The sequence below is a fragment of the Rattus norvegicus genome, chromosome 14 (genome assembly GCF_021556685.1).
Source record: "Rattus norvegicus strain SHRSP/BbbUtx chromosome 14, alternate assembly SHRSP_T2T, whole genome shotgun sequence".
NCBI classification, from domain to species: domain Eukaryota; kingdom Metazoa; phylum Chordata; class Mammalia; order Rodentia; family Muridae; genus Rattus; species Rattus norvegicus.
The window spans coordinates 81,507,497-81,527,580 of NC_141547.1; the positions used below are offsets into that span (position 1 = coordinate 81,507,497).

A 20,084-nucleotide genomic window follows, 5' to 3' on the forward strand; every position below is an offset into this window, starting at 1 on the left:
GCTATGATTCATAATAGCAAAATTATAGTTATAAAATAGCAATGCAAACTTTGTGGCTGAGGGTCAATACAGCATGAGGAACTGTATTAGAGGGCCATGAGGAAGGCTGAGAACCACTGTTATAAGGATTGCAGAGACACTTTCAAACAAGCTCAACTACCTGGAGAAGGCACGTGAGCTTGTTAGAAACAACAGGACCTGGCTTGACTTTGAGTTTGAAATTAAACTTTACTCTTTTCAAAGTAATGTAACTTAGAAATGAATAGAGGTTTAAATAAACCACACAGAAGTCAGACAGACAAGGAAATGGGCAGACAGACAGACAGACAGAAGAGGGCTGGCGACAGTCAGCTGTGGTCAGATCTTCTTCTCCATCTTAGCAATGAGTTCATCGCAGATCCTGTTCAGTTCATCGTTCTCTTTAGTCTGAAGGAGAACAGGCGAGGCTGGCTTCAGAGGGAGTGGCTACTGACTAGAAAGATCCCACCCGTCTCAAGCAGAAAAGGAGACTAGAAAGGAAAAGGCTGGCCCTGGACTTCCTGAAAGATAATGTCCAGGAACCCCTGAATCAAAGCCAGCTCCTGAGCAGGCCTTGGGGTCTCTGTGTCCTACCTTCTGCTCCACAGTCTTCTCCAGTGACTGGATCTGCAACTGTGCCTTCCTCAGGCTTGCCTGGAGAGCCAGTGCCTCTGCTTGGGCCTTGCTTCGCACTTGGGCGATCTCTTCATTTGCCCTTGAGGTAGAGACACAGGCTAGGCCTGGCCCAGTCACAAGCTAGCCAGCCCTCCGTCCCAGGATGGGATCTGATACTCACATCTTGAGTTTTTCTTCTGCGTGGGCCTTCAGCGCCTGGTACCTCTGGCCTTCTTTTCCAATCTTCACTATGTAATCCTCAACACACTTCTTCAGTGAATCTTCATTCTAGAGAGTGAACAAATAGGAAACCTTAAAAGTACATTGTTCCACCAAGGCTGGGGTTATGTCCAGGCTTGGCATATGGGACTCCCAGGGTCAAGTGCAGACTGTAGACATTTAAGGTTTTGGGGGACATTAGTGATACACAACTTGACATTTTCTCTTTAGAAAAAGCCTTGTCTGGTCTCAATGGGAGAAGATGCCCCAGGGAAGAGAGATGCTGGTGGGGGTGAGTGGGTGGCTGATCACCCTCTCAGAAACAAAGGGTGTGTGTGAAGAGCTAGGGGAGGGGAGACTGGGAAGGGAGGCAACATTTGGAATGTAAATTTTAAAAAAGCACCCCTTGAGCTGGGTGTGGCTGTACATACCTTTGATCCTAGTACTTGAGATGCAGAGGCAGGCAGACCTATGAGTTTGAGGCCAGTCTGGTCTATGAAGTGAGCTCTACAACAGCCAGGGCTCTTACACAAAAAAAACCCGGTCTTGAAAAACCAAAACAGTCTATCCCACCTTCAAGGTAAAGAGAGCTTCTGGACTGTCACCTCTGGGAACTGAGCCTAACCCCCAGACCTTAGTACCAGGCATCAGTTCTTACTCGAGTGCAAACCATGACTAGGATTCCTACAGATTGTGACTGGGGGTAGCACAGTCCTGAGGAATATAATATATGCAGCCTTGCTCCTCTCAGCACACTCTGGGCCTCTCATAACCACTACTGAGGGCCATGTAGCAGGAGATACGAGAGCTCCGCAGCTGGTTTCTGACATGACTTGTTTTTTCCACTTGACCCCATGGGGAAGTCTAGTTTCCCCTTTCTTGCAAGATATTCCTGAGCCCACTGTTAGCTGTTCCCCAAACTCCATCGCCCAAAAATACCAATCTCTGTGTGGTGACTTGAATATGCTTGGTTCAGGGAATAGCACTATTAGGTGTGACCTAGTTGGAGCAAGTGTGTCACTGTGGGGGTGGGCTTAGAGACCCTCTTCCTAGCCATGTAGAAGATAGTCTTCTCCTGGCTTCCTTCCAATCAAGATGTAGAACTCTTGTCTCCTCCAGAAGCATGACTGCCTAGACACTGCCTTGATCCTGGACTGAACCTCTGAACCTATAACCCAGCCTCAATTAAATGTTTTCCTTTGTAAGAGTTGCCTTGGTCATGGTGTCTGTTCACAGAACTCTATAACTGCAAAGTTTTTTTTTCCCCTCTTTTTTTCTTTTGGGAGGACAGGAGGGTTGAAAAGTTAATGGAGAGTGAGCTAAGGGCCTTGTGCATGCCAGACATAGTAGCACTAAGCAGGGAAACCCTCAGTCTCTTCTGCTGAGGCTCCTAAAGCCTCTAAAACCACATCTCACAGATCGGCCGTGCTCTCCTACCAGAGTCTCGTGGTGCAGCTTGTCCTGCTGATAGATAGGCTATCACGTCCCTGGTGCCAAGGAACAGCACAGTTAAGAACCCAGATGTACGGAACACAGCTCAGCCAGAAAGGGATTAACATAGCAAGGACCGAAAGGGGATACAACGCACCTTCTGGTAGCCTTCAATCACTTCCTTCTGCTTCTCAAACCGCTTGAAGAGGTCAGAGAAGGACTTCTCCATAGAGTTCAGATCCGCAGTAAGTTGGTCTCTCTCTCTTAAAATCTTTTGAATTTTGTCTTCAGCTAGTTCCTTCTGTTTCTCAGCCTCCTCTTAAAAAAAAAAAAAAAAAAAAAAAAGCACCTGGGATTAGAAGTAACCACCCCACTGGATGCCAGAAACAGCAGTGACACAAGGGCTGAGGCAGAGCAGCAGGAAAGAGACAGGCATCCAGGAACAGCAGGTATGGACACTACTGAGTGTCCCATAACAAGACTCTCTGGGATGTAGCCCAGGCCCAGAACGCAGCTGGTTTTCCATGTCAGCCTCTAAGGAGCTTGCCTCATGACCCAGCAGTGAGAGGCTTAGATTAACACCATCATACGTGGTTTATGGGTCTTGGGGAAAGGAGAGCAGGGAGACCTATCGGAGCCACTGCTGGCTAGAGGTTCCTCAGGGACACCTGTGTTTCTGCTCTGATGCCTGCAATTAATTATCTCTGGGGAGGGGAAGGCAGGACAGGGTACAGTGTGACAGCTGCACAGAGCATGGGTTAGGAGAAGAAATAAACAATATGTTACCTCCAACACAAGGGGAGACGCAGCTGGCACTCACCCATTGATTTGTACACGATCTTCTCAAATCCATCAACGATCTTCCTATAGGAGGAGAGAGGATGAGCATCTGTGGCTCGTGATATGAGCAGACCTGGTCAGCACTGGTGTCTGTACTCTTACCCCATCTCCAGATACTTCGTGTTGAGGTCCTCATATTTGTTTCTCAGCTCCAAGTTCTCCTGCTGCATCACGTTCACCTACAAAAGCCACACGCCTGGGTCAGAGATGGACCAGTCACAGGGCTGTGGGGAATCTTCCCACAGGGACGGTTTCCTCAGTCTCTGAGATATGTTCCTGAGCTATGCTAACATACTGCCGTATGAAGTCACGTGGGGATGCTGGCCATGCTCCTGAGGGGAACCCAGCAGGCACTCGAGGACTATCTCTTAATGTATTAACTTACATTACCCACAAGGGGGCTCCCCAAACCCATTCAGTTGTCTGTATAAAAGCAAGTACCACAGGCCCAGGTGAGGGCCCTCGGACTGTCTGAGATAGAGAAAAGGATGCAGGCAATTCCGGTAGGCAGTGTTACAAAGCAGCTGCCTGGTCTCACCACTGCATCCAGGTCTTTCTGACTGTATTTCAGCACGTCCACAATAGGCTCGGCAGGAAGGAGACCTCGAGGCTCAAGGACACACAGGGGTGGGGCCGACACCTGTGTGGATAAAACATAGGTTCTCAAGATCTCCTCTCTTTGGATCACAAAAATCGCACCAAAGATACCAAAGTGCTTACAGGAACATCCAGACCTCCCAAGAAATCTAAGTCGACGAGCTTGGCTTCTGTTGGATTTCCGGAGCCAGACTCCTCTGTATCCTGTGTACTGAAACCAAACAGGCAGCAAGATCACCTCGTGCTGAGTACTCAATAGGGCATAAAAGTCAGTAGTGTTGTCTTAACAAGCTTTGTGTTTGGGTCTTGGTCTAAAAACAAATACAAACAAGACAGAGACTAGGAGTTGGGACTGGAGAACTAGGCCTGGCAGTTGCTGCCTCCAGCCCCCTCTGCCACCTGCCCCTCACTGTCCCTGTGAGGCAATGCCGTGCTTCCCTGGCTCATAGCAAGCTGTGCAGACAGTGCAGATGCCCTACTGCGGAGTCCTCAGAATGTACAGGGTTAATACCTAGTTAGAGGGGACAAATCTTTCCTTCCCTGGGCTCAAGGGTCTTGTGTTAGATTTAGCACATAATTCTCAGTAATATTTGATTATATTTTCTTCTAAAGTACTAGTTATCAGCCTGGGTTTTCCACAGATGTCAGATTTGAAGGCCCTATGGTTTCTGTCACAACAATTCGGATCTACCTTTTTTTTCCCCCCCCAGAGCTGAGGACCCAACCCAGGACCTGCTCTACCACTGAGCTAAATCCCCAACCCCCGGATCTGCCTTTATAATACAAGTCGTCATAGACGATGCATGAAGGAACAGGCCTTTGAAGTCCACTCATACAAACAGACTGTCTGGCCTGGCCCAGGCTCGTGCCCTCCTGTGCAATCATTGCTTGTGTGGCTGTGTGAAGAGCATGGCAGAGTACCTTACTAAAACACGGACTACCTGATCGATGAGGCTGGCTCTAGGCTCAGAGTCCTGTTTGTCTATTACCATCACTCATTTTAGCTGAGATTAGCCTTTTCCCACAAGTTTTCAATCAGTACATTTAGTAACAGCCACTAGATTCCTTGGCTCATGCTAACAGCTTCAAAGGAGGAACATACCTATTTGTCACTGGGGCCACTGGCACTGGCATTGACCGCAAAGGGCTCTCTTTCAGAAGGGGGTCAAATTTCAAGTACAAAGACTGCTTCCTCCAGGCTGACTCCTTGAACTGAGAGTTGGAGATGGGACAAGGAAAAGTAACAGGATTCATCATTGATTTAACAGATACCAGAAGCCAGGATGACCTTGTTGAGCAAAGTGGGCTGGGGAGACCACAACACACCCCGATAGGTCCAGGATTATCTGGGAGTGAGGGGACACCTGGGTCAGGACACTGTTGTAAGGCAAGGGCTCTTACATGCAGCCTTGACCAGACACAGTACAGGAACTAAAGGATGCTCCAGGAGCCAAGGATAAGTGGCCTAGGCTGACTGATTTACACATTGCAGTCGAGGCTGTCATAACGGGCAAGTACCTACCGAGGAAGTTCCAAATTGCTCCAGATAATCCACTTCAGCACCAGCACCTAGAACTGAAACAATGAGTGGTATTAGCCATTCCCCCAAGTACCGCAGGTTCTGAGGGCCACATGCCCAAAGTATTCAACAGAGTGGGATCACTGTTCTTTGAAATAAATTCCGAGATTGGTTCCAGCACCCAAACTAGCAGCTTCTCTGCTTCTATGAAGAAAGCCCTAGGTGAGCCCCCAATTGTTTTTTTGTTTGCTGTCTTGTAGTTCCTTCCCACAGACCTAACGAATAGTCATGAGTCAAGTAAAACCACAAGTTACTATACGAGGCGTTTCCAACGATGTGTGGCTACCAGAGAAGCCCCATCGGGATAGACCTCAAAAGGAGCCCCCAATTTTATACAGGAAGAAAAAGTACTTTCTTTCCCTTTTCGTATTCAATAAAGACACTTAAAAATTCTACCCAACGTTGACTGAATGAGAAGATGTGAAATCCATGGATAAAGACCCGACTTTTTCATTCTGGGGACTGACTGGCTCTCTAGTCTGGCTGGCCTTGAACTCTCAAGAGGACCCTGAATTTCTTTTTGTGTTTTTTTGAGACAGAATTTCTTTGTGAAACCCTGGCTGTCTGGAACTCACTGTGTAGACCAGACTGGCCTTGAACTCACAGAGATCTGCCTACCTGTGCTGGAATTAAAGCCTGTGTCACCACTAGCAGGCTGGCCATAGTGTTTCATCACAGCAATAGCAACCCTAAGACACTGCCCCATCTTTTAAGGACCAAAAGCTGATTCTCCCACCTTCCCCTTCTAGAGACAGGGTTTCTCTGTGTGACAGCCGGGGCTTGGAATTGGCTTTGTAGACCAGGCTGGCCCCAAACTCAAGAGATCCTTCTGCATCTGCCTACCCAATGCTGGGATTAAAGGTGTCACCATGCTTGGCTGGGAGCAAAAGTTTGTCAGGGAAAAGCCTGTGGAATAACTGCCTGGAACCTGCAGGTACGTAAGTGTCCACAGGGACTTTCAGAGAAACCTATGGTGACACCTTGGGGCCACAGTGTAGGCATAATGCTATTGTAATCTGTAAAGATTATCCTTGATCCTTTATTCAAGTGCTGACGAACCTCCCTCTCCCCCCCCCATATTTGGCTGCAATCTGGACAAGACACTGTAATGATCATTTTAAGTATCTCCTGCCTGAATTTTGTGTAAATATTGCTCCCCACTTACTCTCAGACTTGTCAATAAAAGCTGATCGGCTAATAGGGTTGAACTTCCAAGACCGAGGATTGGGGGAGGGAGTGAAAGAGGGACTAGATTCCACAGGAGAAAAAGAGACACCAAGGGGCCAGACTGATACTAAAATGCAAGTGTTTTGGCTGGGAAGTAGCCAGATTAGTTTAGAGTAATAAAACAGATTAATAACTGCTCAGCTACTGTACTATAAAGCTTATAAATCTTATAGTCTGTTTCATTTATTTGAGAGCTAGCCAGTACAGAGAAAAGATTATCACTTTTAAAAATGCATTTATGCCACATACCTTCTGCTGGGTCTCTAAAGCTCTCTTCCTTTGGGTCCAAGAGAGGTTCTGGTCCCTGATGGGAAGACTCTGGCACTGGTTCAACAGGAAGGGTCACTGGCTCACTGTCCAAGAGAGGTTCTGGTCCCTGATGGGAAGACTCTGGCACTGGTTCAACAGGAAGGGTCACTGGCTCACTGTCCAAGAGAGGCTCTGATCCCTGAGGGGTAGGTTCCAGTACTGGCTTGACTGGAGGGGTCACCGGCTCACTGTCCAAGAGAGGCTCTGGCCCCTGAGGAGTAGGTTCCAGCACTGGCTTGACTGGAGGGGTCACTGGCTCGCTGTCCAAGAGAGGCTCTGGCCCCTGAGGGGAAGGCTCCGGCATCGGCTCGATTGGAGGGGTTACCAGCTCACCGTCTGGAAAACTTGTGAAAGCTGAAGGGCTCAAGGAATTCAAAATTCCCTCCTGGAGAGAAAGTCAGCATCACCTTGTAGTGAGGTTCTGGGTGAGGGAGAGCCCCGCTCACTCTTTCCTTAAAGTAAACCCAGACAGGGAGGCAGCTTTAGGGGATGGGAGATAGTGTTGTATCCCACCCTGTTCATAGAAGAGAGCTGGTAGCCTCTTCTACTATGTTATTTTTCTGAGACAAGGTCTCACTCTGAAGCCCTGCTTGTCCTGGAACTCACTATGTTGACTGGGCTGGCCTAGAACTCAGAATCTGCCTGCCTCTGGGCTCCATGTGCTGGGATTAAAAGTATGCACCACTGTACCTCAATGCTGTTCCTCTGCTATGCAGTGTATAATAGTGTTGACAGCACACATACCTGTAACTCGTCCTCTGCTTTCAGGATCTCGGCTGCCATCTGAACCACAGGTACATCGTCCACTGGGGCTACCGGCAGCTGGCTGGAGAGACAGGGTCATCAGAGCTGGGCCTTCCCCATGTTCCTGATCCTGCACTGAACTATTATTTACCTCCCTCCTACGCTGATCACGTGAAAACTGCTCATGCTAAAAAGTACATGAAAATTATGAGGAGGTTTCTCTGGAGGTAACAGTTTATCTGGCTGCTGGAAAGCTAGTTTCAGGTCACAGCTGCCTCTGGAGTACCCAAGGACAGTGGCTTGTGGTACCAACCAGTTTTCACCTGATTGGTAGCCTATGCTTTCTTATAAAAGAGATGTTCTTACCACATAGAGAACCTCTTTTTTTTTTTTTTTCTTTTTTCCGGAGCTGGGGACTGAACCCAGGGCCTTGCGCTTGCTAGGCAAGCGCTCTACCACTGAGCTAAAACCCCAACCCCATAGAGAACTCTTGATCTGACTTCTCAGCCAGGGTGCTGGGATTTCTGGGAGCTACCCGCACTGATTTGCTAGTGATGCTGCACGTACGCTGTAAGAACTCTGGAGCGCCTCTCCCAGCGTCTGGGGATAGGGACTCTGGAGCTGTGCCTCTTTTGGACTAACCCAAGACCTGTTTGTCTTGAACTAAAAAGGATAGTAGTATGTTGGCTACATAAAGAGGTGGCATTTAGGCCCCAGATCACACACACATTAAATAAGCTGCCCTGAGATGACAACGTTCCCCTTTCCTACTTACTGGCTTGGAGAAGACTCCACGTCTGTAGGCCCAGCACTCAGCTGCTCAGCCACAGGCAAGGACAACCTGTTCTTGGGACTTTCAGGGAGCTTAGCCTTTTGGCCATTATACTTGGAGTCACTTCCAAATGGGTTGAAGTTTGGGTCATCCAACTTCTCCCAGTTAAGGTGATAAGAGCCCCAGGAAGTAGGCTGGGGACATTCATTTCTCTCTCTGGTCCCATCTCTTTCTTCTGTTTCTTTGGGGCACTGCTCCTGGCTGGTCTCTGATTTCTTCAGGAGAGGCTGGAGGCCAGGTCTCTCTGCCAGTCTCCTTGGTGAAGATACCTTTGTGCTGGTTGTACCATCAGAGAAGTCAAATTCTAGACTCATAGAATCATGACTTGAATGGATGACCATTTGGCTAGTGGCGGCTTCCTGAGTACTCGGGTCTGTGGCCCCATCTGTCTCAAGAGGGCCAGTTGGGATTGAGTTCTTAGGACTAGATGAACACAAACTAGAAGGGGTGTCAGTGCCTGCTGCTGGCTCGGGTGCCTACAATCTTGGGATAGGCGGAGGCCTTATCAGTCAGGTCTCCAGTGTTCCACTTTACTACTAAACTGCTTTTGTAAACTATTTAAACTGCCCATGTCTCGTCTCTCTCGATAGAATCCATTCTTTCATAAGATAAGAACTGCAAGATTGCTATACCACCTCCTAGGCTAGGACCTCAGATATACTAGAAATAAGCCCTGAAGAATCAAATACCTATCCAATCGCTCTGGTCATCCCCCCACCCTCTACCAAACTCACTCGAAGAGCTACCACCGGGGCAGCCTGCTTCTTCGGACACAGGATCGGCAGAGTGTTTTAAGTTGGTGAATGGCAATATGGTCCATGCATGCCTAGGCCCCAAGGATAAGCTTACAAGTGACATAACTGCTACCACTCAGAGCTGCCCTTCCAGCAGCACAGGAAGAGACAACTTCTTGGTCTCAAAGTAGGCTGGATTTACAGCAGCCAAGCGCCAACTGCTGGCTCTGTGTTTCTGAGGTTGTTATAGACCAACAGTGTTTGACACCAATCTCACTCAATCTCACTGGACTGAATTTCAGTAAAAAAAAAAACAAAAGAACCCCCCCCCCAAAAAAAAAAACAAAACCAAAATGAAGTTGTAAAGTAACAAGGACACCCTAAAAAAGAAACAGACTTGGGGGTGTTTTGATAGGACAGAGATAGCACAGAGCCCAGAGAGTTGTAACATTAAAGAGCATAGGAGTGATGCTTTATTTCTCATGCCTCCCCCCACCCCACCTCTCTTGTAAATTAGAAAAAAGCTTCAACAGCTGAATTAGTAAAACTGGAACAAACCCATACCAAAGTCCCTTCCTGCTCTGGATGTGTTTTTAATAATTTTCTGCTTAACATTCATTGGTGTCCTTCCTGTATTCATGTCTGTGTGAGGGTGTTAGATCCCCAGGAACCGGAATTGGAGATCAGTTGTGAGCTGCCATGTGGGAGCTGGGAATTGAACTCAAGTCCTCTGGAAAGAATTTCCAGCCCTAAAGATGTGCTCTTGGTGCCAGATTGGTGAAGTTCTAACTCCAAGGCCCTCCTCTCTAGGTAAAAGGTCAGCATCTGCTTGTCTGACTTCCACCAAGGAAATGTCTAATGTACCTATGGATGAAGCTTTCCCCTGTCCTTTTAGCTACACCATTCTTAATAGTTCCTCCTTTGTGTATATTTGCATGCAGATGTGTGGGTACACATGCACACAGTACATGCATGGTGTATGACCACTGTGTATGTGCGCATGTAAATGTATAAGAAGCCGGAAGTCAACACTTGATATCTTGCTCAACCATTCTTTACTTTGTATCTTGGAGCACAGAGTTGGCTAGAAAGCTTGACAGATTCTATCTCCACCTAACTAGGGCTGGAATTAGATGTGCACCCTGCTAGCTTTTTTGATCTAGATAGTGAGGATTAAACTCAAGTCCTCATGTTTGTATAGCCAACAATACCAAGGGTGCCACTCTGAGGCCCCAATTAATCAATCCTATGGTAATTTCTCTGTTTATCAGTCTATCTGCCCTTTCCAAGTTTTGAGCACGGGAAGCCAAATGATAATTTTAAGCAGCAGGGAGAGATGAACAGAACTCACTAGGAAGGAAACTACAAATAATCTTTTTTGGAAATAAGATCTAATTATTCCATCAAGTTATAGAAATAAAGAATGGGTGGTAGGTTTTGTGGGTTGTCCTGATGCTGTTTATATTCTGATGTCAAATCTGCTTCCTCAAGAGGGGCTGTCCCCGACAAGCAACCTATCATGTACTCTGGTGATCTCATGTGAATCTTCTCCCCATTTTAACTGGTCAATAAAGACTAGAGCCTTGATCGGGCAGTGGAGGGGAAAGATAGGACTGGAGGTTTCAGAGTGGGGACAGATAGAGAGAGGGGAGAAGAGGACGAGGGGGGAAGGAGAGGAGGTGGAAGCTACAGTGAAGCAGAACCAACGGCAAGTAGCAAGAGTCTCATAGCTGGGAACAAGTTTGTACAGTGACAGATCTGCACAATCTAGGCTCTTAGCTTATAACTGGATTGTGTGTTTTTTATATGGGCTCACTGGGGCTGGTTAGGGACCCAGCAAGAGTGAGGGATGGAGTTAAAACAGTCCAATTATCTGATGACTAACTCTCAACTAACAACTGTGCCAGATACTCCATTTAAGGGCAGTGCTCAAGAGAAGAAGACGTCTAGATAGGACAGGACCGAAAGCTTTGGCAACAACCCTCAGAGAGGACAGAACTGCAGAAGAGTTAAAAGGCATCAACACTTACTTCTCTTTCTGTAAGAAGACACAGTGGTCATTTTGTAATCCAACACTGTCATCCAGAGCAAAAGGAGCCTCAAGTTTGCTGGTCATATTAGGACTTAAGATCCTGTGTGTCTGTGGATCCCGAAGAGGTGTCTGAAAAGTCACCTAGTGAACGGTGGAAAGTGCACATGCTGTGACACAAGCCCTCACAAGTGAGCCCGAGTGCTGCCGTGAGGGTCCTCAGAGAGTCAATCCCAGGTACCCGCTGAGGACATGCATTACAGCCCACACTTACCTTTGCGGCTTTAGCCTGGTTCTTGGGAGGTACATTTTCTTTCTGTGACAGGCGAAGAACAGAGGATCTTCCGGTAAGTTCTGGTGCTGAAAACAGGAAGTCACGGCTTTCTGAACTCTTCTCGTTGGGGACATTTTCGTCAGTTAAGATATGCAGACTCATCCTGGGAAAACAGTATGTTGTAGTCACTGGGAGGTCAATGATGCTGCAGTGTATGTACAGGAATCCCCCACAGGTATGGCAGGGAGGTATCCTACTTCCGGACAGGTAGAACTAGTACTTTTTTTTTTTTTTAAAGATTTATTTATTTAATGTATGTGAGTACACTGTTGATCCCTTCAGACACACCAGAAGAGGGTACTCTACCCCATTACAGATGGTTGTGAGCCACCATGTGGTTGCTGGGAATTGAACTCAGGACCTCTGGAAGAGCAGTCAGTGCTCTTAACCACTGAGCCATCTCTCCAGCCCCAGAACTAGTACTTTTTACAGGGATAGGTAATACTTCAAGTCGGTGCCATCTTCCAGAGGAGGCCTGAGTCCCTTGTACTGCATTGGAGACACTGCTCCCTTGTGCTAAATTGCTAAAAGGGTTCAGGCAGGGAAGGAAAGAGAACCAGGAGTTCAGAATGACTCCCATTAATGTATTACACTTAAGGCAAGAACAGAGGAACACAATTTTGGTTTGAAGACGACTACAGAAGCAGGGTGGTAGAGGAGAGCACCTTTCATCTCGGCACTTGGGAAGCAGAGGCAGAGAACCATGGATTCTTGGGGGCAAAACCTTGGGAGCTCAGGTTGAGGAGTAAGGAGAGGCACTGGGGAGGGAGGGCATCAAAAGAGAAGCTATTGCTGACTTTCCTTTAGGAGCCCTTGAGGAAAAATGGGAGAGGGAAAGAACCAGAGGTTCCCTTAGCAAAAAGAGAATTAGACTAGGTTGCTCAGCAAGGTGCACAGGTCATGAGATAAAGGGGAAACAAATCAAGAGCAAGTTTTAGGCTTTTTGGCCAGAAAGCTTGGGGAAAGGGCACTGCAATGGCTGTGGGATTTGCAAGCATCGGCCTCTGGGCTGTACGGCATTAGATGAAGTCTTTCAGGCAAGAAGGCAGAAGAACAGTTGGCTCGGCCTTTGTTTGGGATTGGATTTTGGGGGGTGGGGTGGGGAGTGTTGGCGCTTGTAAAGGGGAGGTCAAAGGTTGGCATGAGGTGTTCTCTTCAGTTGTCCTCCACCTTGTTAGACTAACTGAACCTGGAGCTTACTAAATCAGCAAGACTCTGTGGCCAGTGGGCTCCAGGGATCCTCCAGTCGGCCTGCCCAGTGCTGGGATTGCAGACAGGTGAGGCTATACCACCCAATTTCTAGGTGGGTAATGAGGATCCAAAGTCAAGTCCTCAGGCTTGTTTGGCAAGCACGTTACTGTCTAAGCCATGTCCCCAGCTCCTGGAGGGAGTTCCTGGGGACGAAACTTGACAAGCTAGGTTTGGGTTCTGATGTCTTCTTGGTGCAGGAGTGACTATGGGGTGGGACAGGGAGCATATGAAGTTTTGTTGCTGCTGCTGCACCTGTCGTTCTGAGATCAAATATGGGGTCAAGGCACCTACGGGAGATGATAAAACTGAAGTTGACTAATGGTCTCCCAGGTGGAGTTTGGGGGTTGAAGGAGGAAGATGAAACACATCCCACCTGGAACAATGAGTTGGCAGGTGTGTACAATCAATGCCTGGAAACATGCATTTCTGAATAAATTGTATAGGTATAGGCATGAGGTCATCCTGGTAGCTAGAGTTGTGGAAAAAGGCCTTAGCCTTAAAGGACTCTGTTCAGAGAAGGATGCCATAGAGAAGAGAAACTTATCACGACCATCTGGAAGAAAGCGTTTCCAAGAGAAGCCATTTATTCTGAGGTTGTGGCCAGGCCGTACAGAAGCAGGACTTAGGGCTGGAGAGATGGCTCAGCGGATAAGAGCACTGACTGCTCTTCCAGAGGTCCTGAGTTCAATTCCCAGCAACCACATGGTGGCTCACAACCATCTGTAATGGGATTTGATGCCCTCTTCTGTTGTGTCTGAAGATAGCTACAGTGTACTCATATACATAAAGTAATAAATAAATCTTTAAAAAAAAAAAAAGAAGCAGGACTTAGAGGCACAGACCCAGGAACAAGAAATATCCCCTGTGAGAGTTGGTTCAGGAAGACAGTAGACAGATAGCACAGTTTCGCAGAAAAGGTGGAGAAAGAGACTTGGGGCGAAAGATGTCCTGGCTCTGGGACGAGAGTTTCATACAGGAGACCCTCGACTAAACAGGAACCTGGCGCGGCCTCTTTGGAGGACCGACATCAACTAGGTCAGACCGAGACCACGGGCAGGCCGGCCTGCAATGCCCAGTACGCCGGTTCCAGTCCTGTCTAGGAGGCTAGGCCCATCCCTTAGCTCAGAAAAGAGGGATGAGGGGTGGTTGCTTAACAAAGGAGCGAAGCTGCGGAACAAAAGAACAGCAACTCAGCTTGAAGAATCCAGTTCCGAGGGGCTGATCCCCACCCCGCGCCCAAGGGAAGTAAGAAAGCGCCGTTTACCTTTCCTGCCTACGGCTGCGGAGCCCTGGGCCCGCGCGGACGCCAACCGCAAGGGAGGAGAGCCGTATTTGCTCCGCAACAGAAAAACGAGCTAGAGAAACCGAGCCAAAGGAATCCGAACAAGCTCTGCTCTCTCGGTCCGTGAACGTCGTCCGCTACGCCCGCCCCAGATTCAAATACCGAGAGTTGACGTTCTGCAGCCAATCAGCGCGCTGCAGAAGAGGCCTCTGTATAGCTGGCGGCAGCCAATAGCAGGCCATACCAGTCCCGCCCTTCATGCGCAGGCAGTTCCGCTTCCGGGATTGAGGGCACAGTGGGAGCGTGGGGGCATATGGGAATTGTCGTCTAGCATCTCGGGCCCAGTGGGCTTGTTGGTAGCTAGTGACTGTGAGATCCACCACGGGACAGACAATCTCAGAGTCGGCCGCGAATGCGGTTAGAGAGCAGTTCGCCCTGGCTTGGCTTTTCTCAGCTGTTAAATGGAACCAGCTGCAGTGTCTCCTCCGAACTGTTTGTAAGGAAGAAGCTAAACCCATACCAGGGTGTCTGGGTGGCTCACAACTTGTGGATCCGCACAGGATTCCGAGAATTACCCATTCAGAACGCCGGGTGCGGCCTCACGAGACTCTGTCTCCCAGGATGCCCTTCGGGTTACCTGATAGGAAAATAGTCTCCCACAGGGCCCCGCGGGTAGCCTGCGAAGGGACTCCATTTCCTAGAATGCTTTGCGGGTGTCTTGACAGGAGTCTCTCAGTCTCCCAGAATGCCTCACGGCTAGCCTGACTAGGACTCTGTTTCCCAGAGTGCCTTTGGGCCGGTCTGGCGGTGGCTGCGGCAACCTACCAACTGTCCAGAAGTAGAAGCTGCTACCCCTGCCTGGCCCGGTGAGCGGCGGCGGGATGGACAGCCCTGAGGTGACCTTCACGTTGGCCTACCTGGTCTTCGCAGTGTGCTTCGTGTTCACGCCCAACGAGTTCTACTCGGCCGGGCTCACAGTGCAGAATCTGTTGTCGGGCTGGCTGGGCAGCGAGGACGCCGCCTTCGTGCCTTACCACCTTCGTCGTACTTCCGCCACACTACTGTGCCACTCACTGCTGCCGTTGGGTGAGCCTCCTGTTTGCGGGTCGGTGGTTGGCGCTTAACTGGGCGCTTGGAGACTCCAAGGGTGAGGAGGCTCCCCGCCAGAACCGGAGCAGAAGTCGGTCAAGACCTGGTGCAAGCGAGCGGGATCTCTGCAGCCCTGGCTGTGAGCTGGGCGCTCTAGGGCACTCTGTGCTCTTCCCAGTTGGGAGGCGGCGGCCCAGGCGCTGGCCTACTAGTCACCACTAGTCACTCGGATGGGGCTAAGCTCCAGTCTTTGACATCACTGAGGCTGGAGTGCAGAATCGTACAGCTTGTTTGCCATGTTGGGCGATTTCTAGGAAAGGGCTCCCGTTGATTCATTCCAACACGGGCTGGAGGGCTCCCGGGGAAGGTGGGTGTAAGGAGTGCAGGCAGAGATGAAGACGTTCAAGGTTGGGTATGTTAATGCAGAGTCTTTTTTGCCGGGCTAGGTCTATGGCCCTTTCCAAGGCAATGGTATGTGGTGCCCCAAGTGTAAGCGAGACCTCTGAGAGGCTCATCTGTCGGCTGTTTGGAGGGAAAGCTGGGGGAACAGCTGTGATATAGCACTGATTGAAGTCTGGGATCCAGATGAAGGAGACCTTTGGAGGAGGATACAGGGACAGGGAAAGATAGGTCTGGGAGGATAAATGTGTGATGGCCTGTCATACTTGCAGCTTTGAGCACAGGAATGAATGATTGGTGTGAGGATGCAGCAGCCTCGGCTCCAGGGAGATGGAGGCAGGTGTGGTAAATAGAAACACTCAGGTCTGTTTTGAGGAGGGTGGAGGAGACTCCATTGGAGAACTGGAGATGGAGCTGGCATGGTTTGGTTTGGGAACCTAGTACTCTGCAAGGCAGATGAAGTGAGGCTCTGAGGCAGGACTCCTGACCAAGGGCTGTCCAGTGGGCACTCCCATGCCTGAACAAGGAACCAAAGTTAATAAGCACAAGTCACTCAGGGAGGTCATATCGAGAGCAGACAGACGGTGGCGCTGTTGCTACGTAACCATAACAAGTTATTTATTTATTTATTTATTTATTTATTCATTCATTCATTCATTCATTCATTCATTCATTCATTCCGGAGCTGAGGACCGAACCCAGGGCCTTGCGCTTGCTAGGCAGGCGCTCTACCACTGAGCTAAATCCCCAACCCCTCATAACAAGTTATTTTAACATGTAGTGAATTGGCTAAAAGTAGACATTTACTATTGTTTTTTTGTTTTTTTTTTTTTTCCTTTTCTTTTTTTTTTTTCGGAGCTGGGGACCGAACCCAGGGCCTTGCGCTTGCTAGGCAAGCGCTCTACCACTGAGCTAAATCCCCAACCCTTACTATTGTTTTTTGCAGAATGGAGCCTGCTCAAACAGTACCTACAGATCATTTTGATGTTCAAGTTGTTCCCTGTTGGCTCAACAGGGCCCTAAAACTGTTTTTTTTTGTTCTTGAAACATGCCCTATCATTGGGTACTTGCTTACGTTCTTGGACAGTGCCCCAGCTCTGAGATGGGCTATGTTGGATCTGCCTCCTCAGAGGAAGCAAAATTGAGATACCAAGATATAGCCCAAAGAACTGTCTCAAGTAGGCCAGTGGTCAGTTTATGCAAAGTCATCATTTCCTTTTATTTTTCTAGGACTTTTTTTGTTTGTTTGGCGTGTGTGTATGTGTGTGTGTGTGTGTGTGTGTGTGTGTGTGTGTGTAGCCATGGCTGTCCCAGAATTAGCTCAGTAGATGAGGCTGGCCTTGGATCCATCTGCCTCCGAGTGCTGGTATTAAAAGTTTGAGTCACCGGGGTTGGGGATTTAGCTCAGTGGTAGAGCGCTTGCCTAGCAACCGCAAGGCCCTGGGTTCAGTCCCCAGCTCCGAAAAAAAGAAAAAAAAAAGTTTGAGTCACCTCCAACCAGCAATTTTTATTTTTATTTTTTTCTACTTGGCAATTTTTGGGAAGTTATAGTAGTAAATTGAAAACATTTTCCTCTAATATGTGGTGCCATTGCTCTGGCTAAGGGCTGAGGCAGGCCTGCTGTGGAGGTGCAGACGTAAAAGCAACATGTCCTGGGACTAGGTGACTAAGACAAGGCTCAGGGTTGGCAATGAAAAGGAAATAGCTCTTCCCTTCCCGAAGCACAGGGGTAGCATTTGTGGTCTTCAGGTCGTCCCCTGAGATGTCTTTTCTTCTGCAGGCTACTACATGGGCATGTGCTTTGCAGCCTCAGAAAAGCAGCTCTACTCCCCCGGTCAGGCCCCAGAAGCCTGGCAGCTCTTCCTTCTCCTGGCTGTGACCCTTCCCCTTGTCTCCTGTACCCTGATCTACTATTGGTCCTGGGATAGGTGGGCCCGGCACCCACTGGCCCAAACCCTGGCCCTCTATGCCCTTCCACAGTCTGGTTGGCAGGCGGTTGCCTCTTCCATCAACACAGAGTTCCGACGGATTGACAAGTTTGCTACCGGGGCACCTGGTGCCAGAGTGATTGTGACAGACACATGGGTAATGAAGGTGACCACATACCGTGTGCATGTGGCCCAGCAACAGGATGTTCATTTGACTGTGACAGAGTCTCGGCAGCACGATCTCTCGCCAGACTCAAACCTACCTGTGCAGCTTCTTACCATACATGTGGCAAGCACCAGCCCTGGTGCACAGCCCTTTGATATTAGGTGAGTACATGGTGGCTATGACTCATGCATCTCTTAGGAGGTGTTAAGGGTGGAGGAGGATGGAGGCACTCCTGGGGTTTATATGACATTGGTCAGTTGAACCCATCCGTGTCTACCTCTTCTTGCCTTCTGCTTTCTTTTTGTTGCTCCTTCTGCTCTGTCGTTGAGCTGTCCCTATACCTTCTTGGGATGGCCTAGAAGTGTAGTTTGGTGGCACTTTAGCTCCAGATGCTTCCTATCCTCTGTGCTGGGGATGAGGGAGTCTGTGGACTTTGCCTTGCTGGCCATCTTTAGTGGCTACTTCACGGAGGTGGCTTGTTTTCCCTAGCACTGGCTGCTTTTGGTTTTGAATAGCTTTAGGTTGTGGACCCAAGGGCAGATTGTCTCAGCTCATTAAGCATGCCTCTTGCAGGCTGAACTCCTCAGAATATGGCGAACTGTGTGAGAAGCTCCGTGCCCCAATCCGAAGTGCAGCCAATGTGGTCATCCGCCAGAGTCTAGGCGACCTCTTCCTAGAAACATTTGCTTCTCTTGTGGAGGTCAACCCAGCCTATTCAGCACCCAGCAACCAGGTGAGGGCTGGCCCAAGTGGGAGTGGGTGGTCCTCCTCCCAGGACCTTCTTGTCTGCCTTTCTGTAACCCCTTTTGTTTCAACTACCTCTCTGTAGGAGCTCGAGGCTTGTATAGGCTGCATGCAAACACGGGCCAGCGTGAAGCTGGTGAAGACCTGCCAGGAGCCAGCGGTGGGCGAGTGCCAGCAGTGCTACTGCCGACCCATGTGGTGTCTCACTTGCATGGGCAAGTGGTTTGCCAGCCGCCAGGATCCCCAGCGCCCTGACACTTGGCTAGCAAGCCGTGTGCCCTGCCCCACCTGCCGTGCCCGCTTCTGCATCCTGGATGTGTGTTGTGTACGCTGAGCATCACAGTATATTCTGTGTCTCCACTAGCCACTTAGGGAGTGGCTACAGCTCCTTGACTTCGGCAAGATGTCCTAGTTAAAGCACACACTTAATCTACAGCCACTCTCTACCTTGAGTCTATGGTCAGTTGAAGAGTTTTAGAAGAAATTCTCATGGAAATGCTCTATCCCTGACCTTCAGCGGGATCCCCTCTTCCTGTTTACCTCCAGGTGGGGCTGATATGCCACATAGGATGCTCCAAAGCCCCAGGACATTGGAGTTTGGCCCAAGAGCCTTCATTTGGCCTGTTTGCCTTACTTTCTATTACAGAGCATACCTGTACCTCAGTTACCAACCAGACCTGCGTCTGTCCCAGGCCCTGTGGTGGTGGGTAGACGCTGACCATTAAGAGCGGGTCACCGGGGTGCCACTCTAGTGTGAAGGCCTTTTCTAGGGTGTCTTGGTGACTGTAGCCAGCCAAGGGACCACTTCTTGGTAGGAAGGCAAGGGCAGCAACCTAGTCCATCCAGTACAGAGTACCCTCCCAAGTTACTCATGAGGCTTGCATATGTTTTAGAGGATCCACAATACTTTTGGGGTCTTGCTTCTCCAGTCCTGGGAAGGATTTTAGGGAAGCCAAGGAGAAGAGAGCCACAGTACTACCCAGAAAGAAACCCACCAGGAATGCAGTACAGGGTGAGCCAAGGCCCTGTGGGGAGCTTGGCTCAGGAGAGGATACCTCAGTGGTTAGGGTTCTGATGGACTACTACTCACATATCTATGGAACAGATGGGTGGGGAAAAGGCTGCCCTTTACCCTCCATCTCTGACACAAGTATAGCTGCTAGAGGGGAAGACCTCTCCTTCAACTTGTAGTCCTGAAGCACCTACACTGAGTTGTTGAAAGCAGCAGTGACAGACCAAGCTAGCCCCTTATCCAGCCAACACTGCACCTAACCCCAGGGATTTGCAAGCTCAGTTCTGCCAGTCCCCAAGTATGACTCAGAGTCAGCCAGTTTCAAGGGCTGTCTGCCCAGCAGAGGCCAAGTGGTTTGAAGTTATTTTTTTAACCACAGAAGAGTTAATTTTATACAGATAAATGTAAATGTAGCTAAATGACACCGTATTTAATAAAGTGTTCCTTTTCAAGTGATGTACTTCATTTTGTTTAACCTGTGAGTAAAACCAAACGTTTACAATACAATGGCTGCAGGATGTTGGAAAAGTCTGATGAGTATGGTCACAGATCAGAAAACAGTTTTAGAAACTAGTGCTTAGTGCGTTTAGAAGGACAAACCCTTTGATGGTGCCACGTAGTTACCACCTCCAACCCACCCTCTGTCCTCTCGCTGCTCTGGGTTAGACCATCTTACAACTAGGACAGGTGGGATTTGCAGGGGCC

General features: G+C 49.1%; 2 protein-coding genes and 1 non-coding gene across 12 annotated transcripts; 1 reads left to right on the forward strand and 2 right to left on the reverse strand.

Moving 5' to 3' along the window:
- Nucleotides 1–208: 208 nt before the first annotated feature.
- On the reverse strand, nt 209–14,197 carry Tacc3 (transforming, acidic coiled-coil containing protein 3). Of its 8 annotated transcripts, none has more exons than XR_015636746.1 (16): nt 14,024–14,197; nt 11,449–11,611; nt 11,176–11,318; nt 8,355–8,687; nt 7,580–7,661; nt 6,776–7,220; nt 5,243–5,295; nt 4,823–4,932; nt 3,844–3,931; nt 3,662–3,763; nt 3,226–3,302; nt 3,104–3,147; nt 2,441–2,601; nt 815–2,339; nt 613–733; nt 209–426 (listed from the first exon to the last, which is right to left on the reverse strand). XR_015636746.1 is itself a non-coding variant. In XM_087583859.1 (16 exons), the coding sequence occupies exons 2-16, from the start codon at nt 11,608–11,610 to the stop codon at nt 358–360; spliced, it is 2,097 nt and encodes a 698-aa protein (XP_087439985.1). In that variant the 5' UTR covers nt 11,611; nt 14,024–14,197; the 3' UTR covers nt 209–357.
- LOC120096793 (small nucleolar RNA SNORA18) lies at nt 5,487–5,615 on the reverse strand. Its single transcript, XR_015637767.1, has one exon. It is a non-coding gene; the product is annotated as a small nucleolar RNA SNORA18 (small nucleolar RNA).
- A 626-nt stretch (nt 14,198–14,823) lies between the features above and the next one.
- On the forward strand, nt 14,824–19,883 carry Tmem129 (transmembrane protein 129, E3 ubiquitin ligase). Of its 3 annotated transcripts, none has more exons than XM_087583209.1 (4): nt 14,824–16,213; nt 16,967–17,784; nt 18,197–18,356; nt 18,453–19,831. In XM_087583209.1, the coding sequence occupies exons 2-4, from the start codon at nt 17,318–17,320 to the stop codon at nt 18,699–18,701; spliced, it is 876 nt and encodes a 291-aa protein (XP_087439335.1). In that variant the 5' UTR covers nt 14,824–16,213; nt 16,967–17,317; the 3' UTR covers nt 18,702–19,831. The 3 variants fall into 3 exon arrangements, with proteins under 3 accessions (XP_087439335.1, XP_087439334.1, NP_001119746.1); XM_087583208.1 differs by having other exon boundaries at nt 14,824–15,188; nt 17,310–17,784; NM_001126274.1 differs by having other exon boundaries at nt 14,846–15,127; nt 17,310–17,784; nt 18,453–19,883.
- Nucleotides 19,884–20,084: the final 201 nt, after the last annotated feature.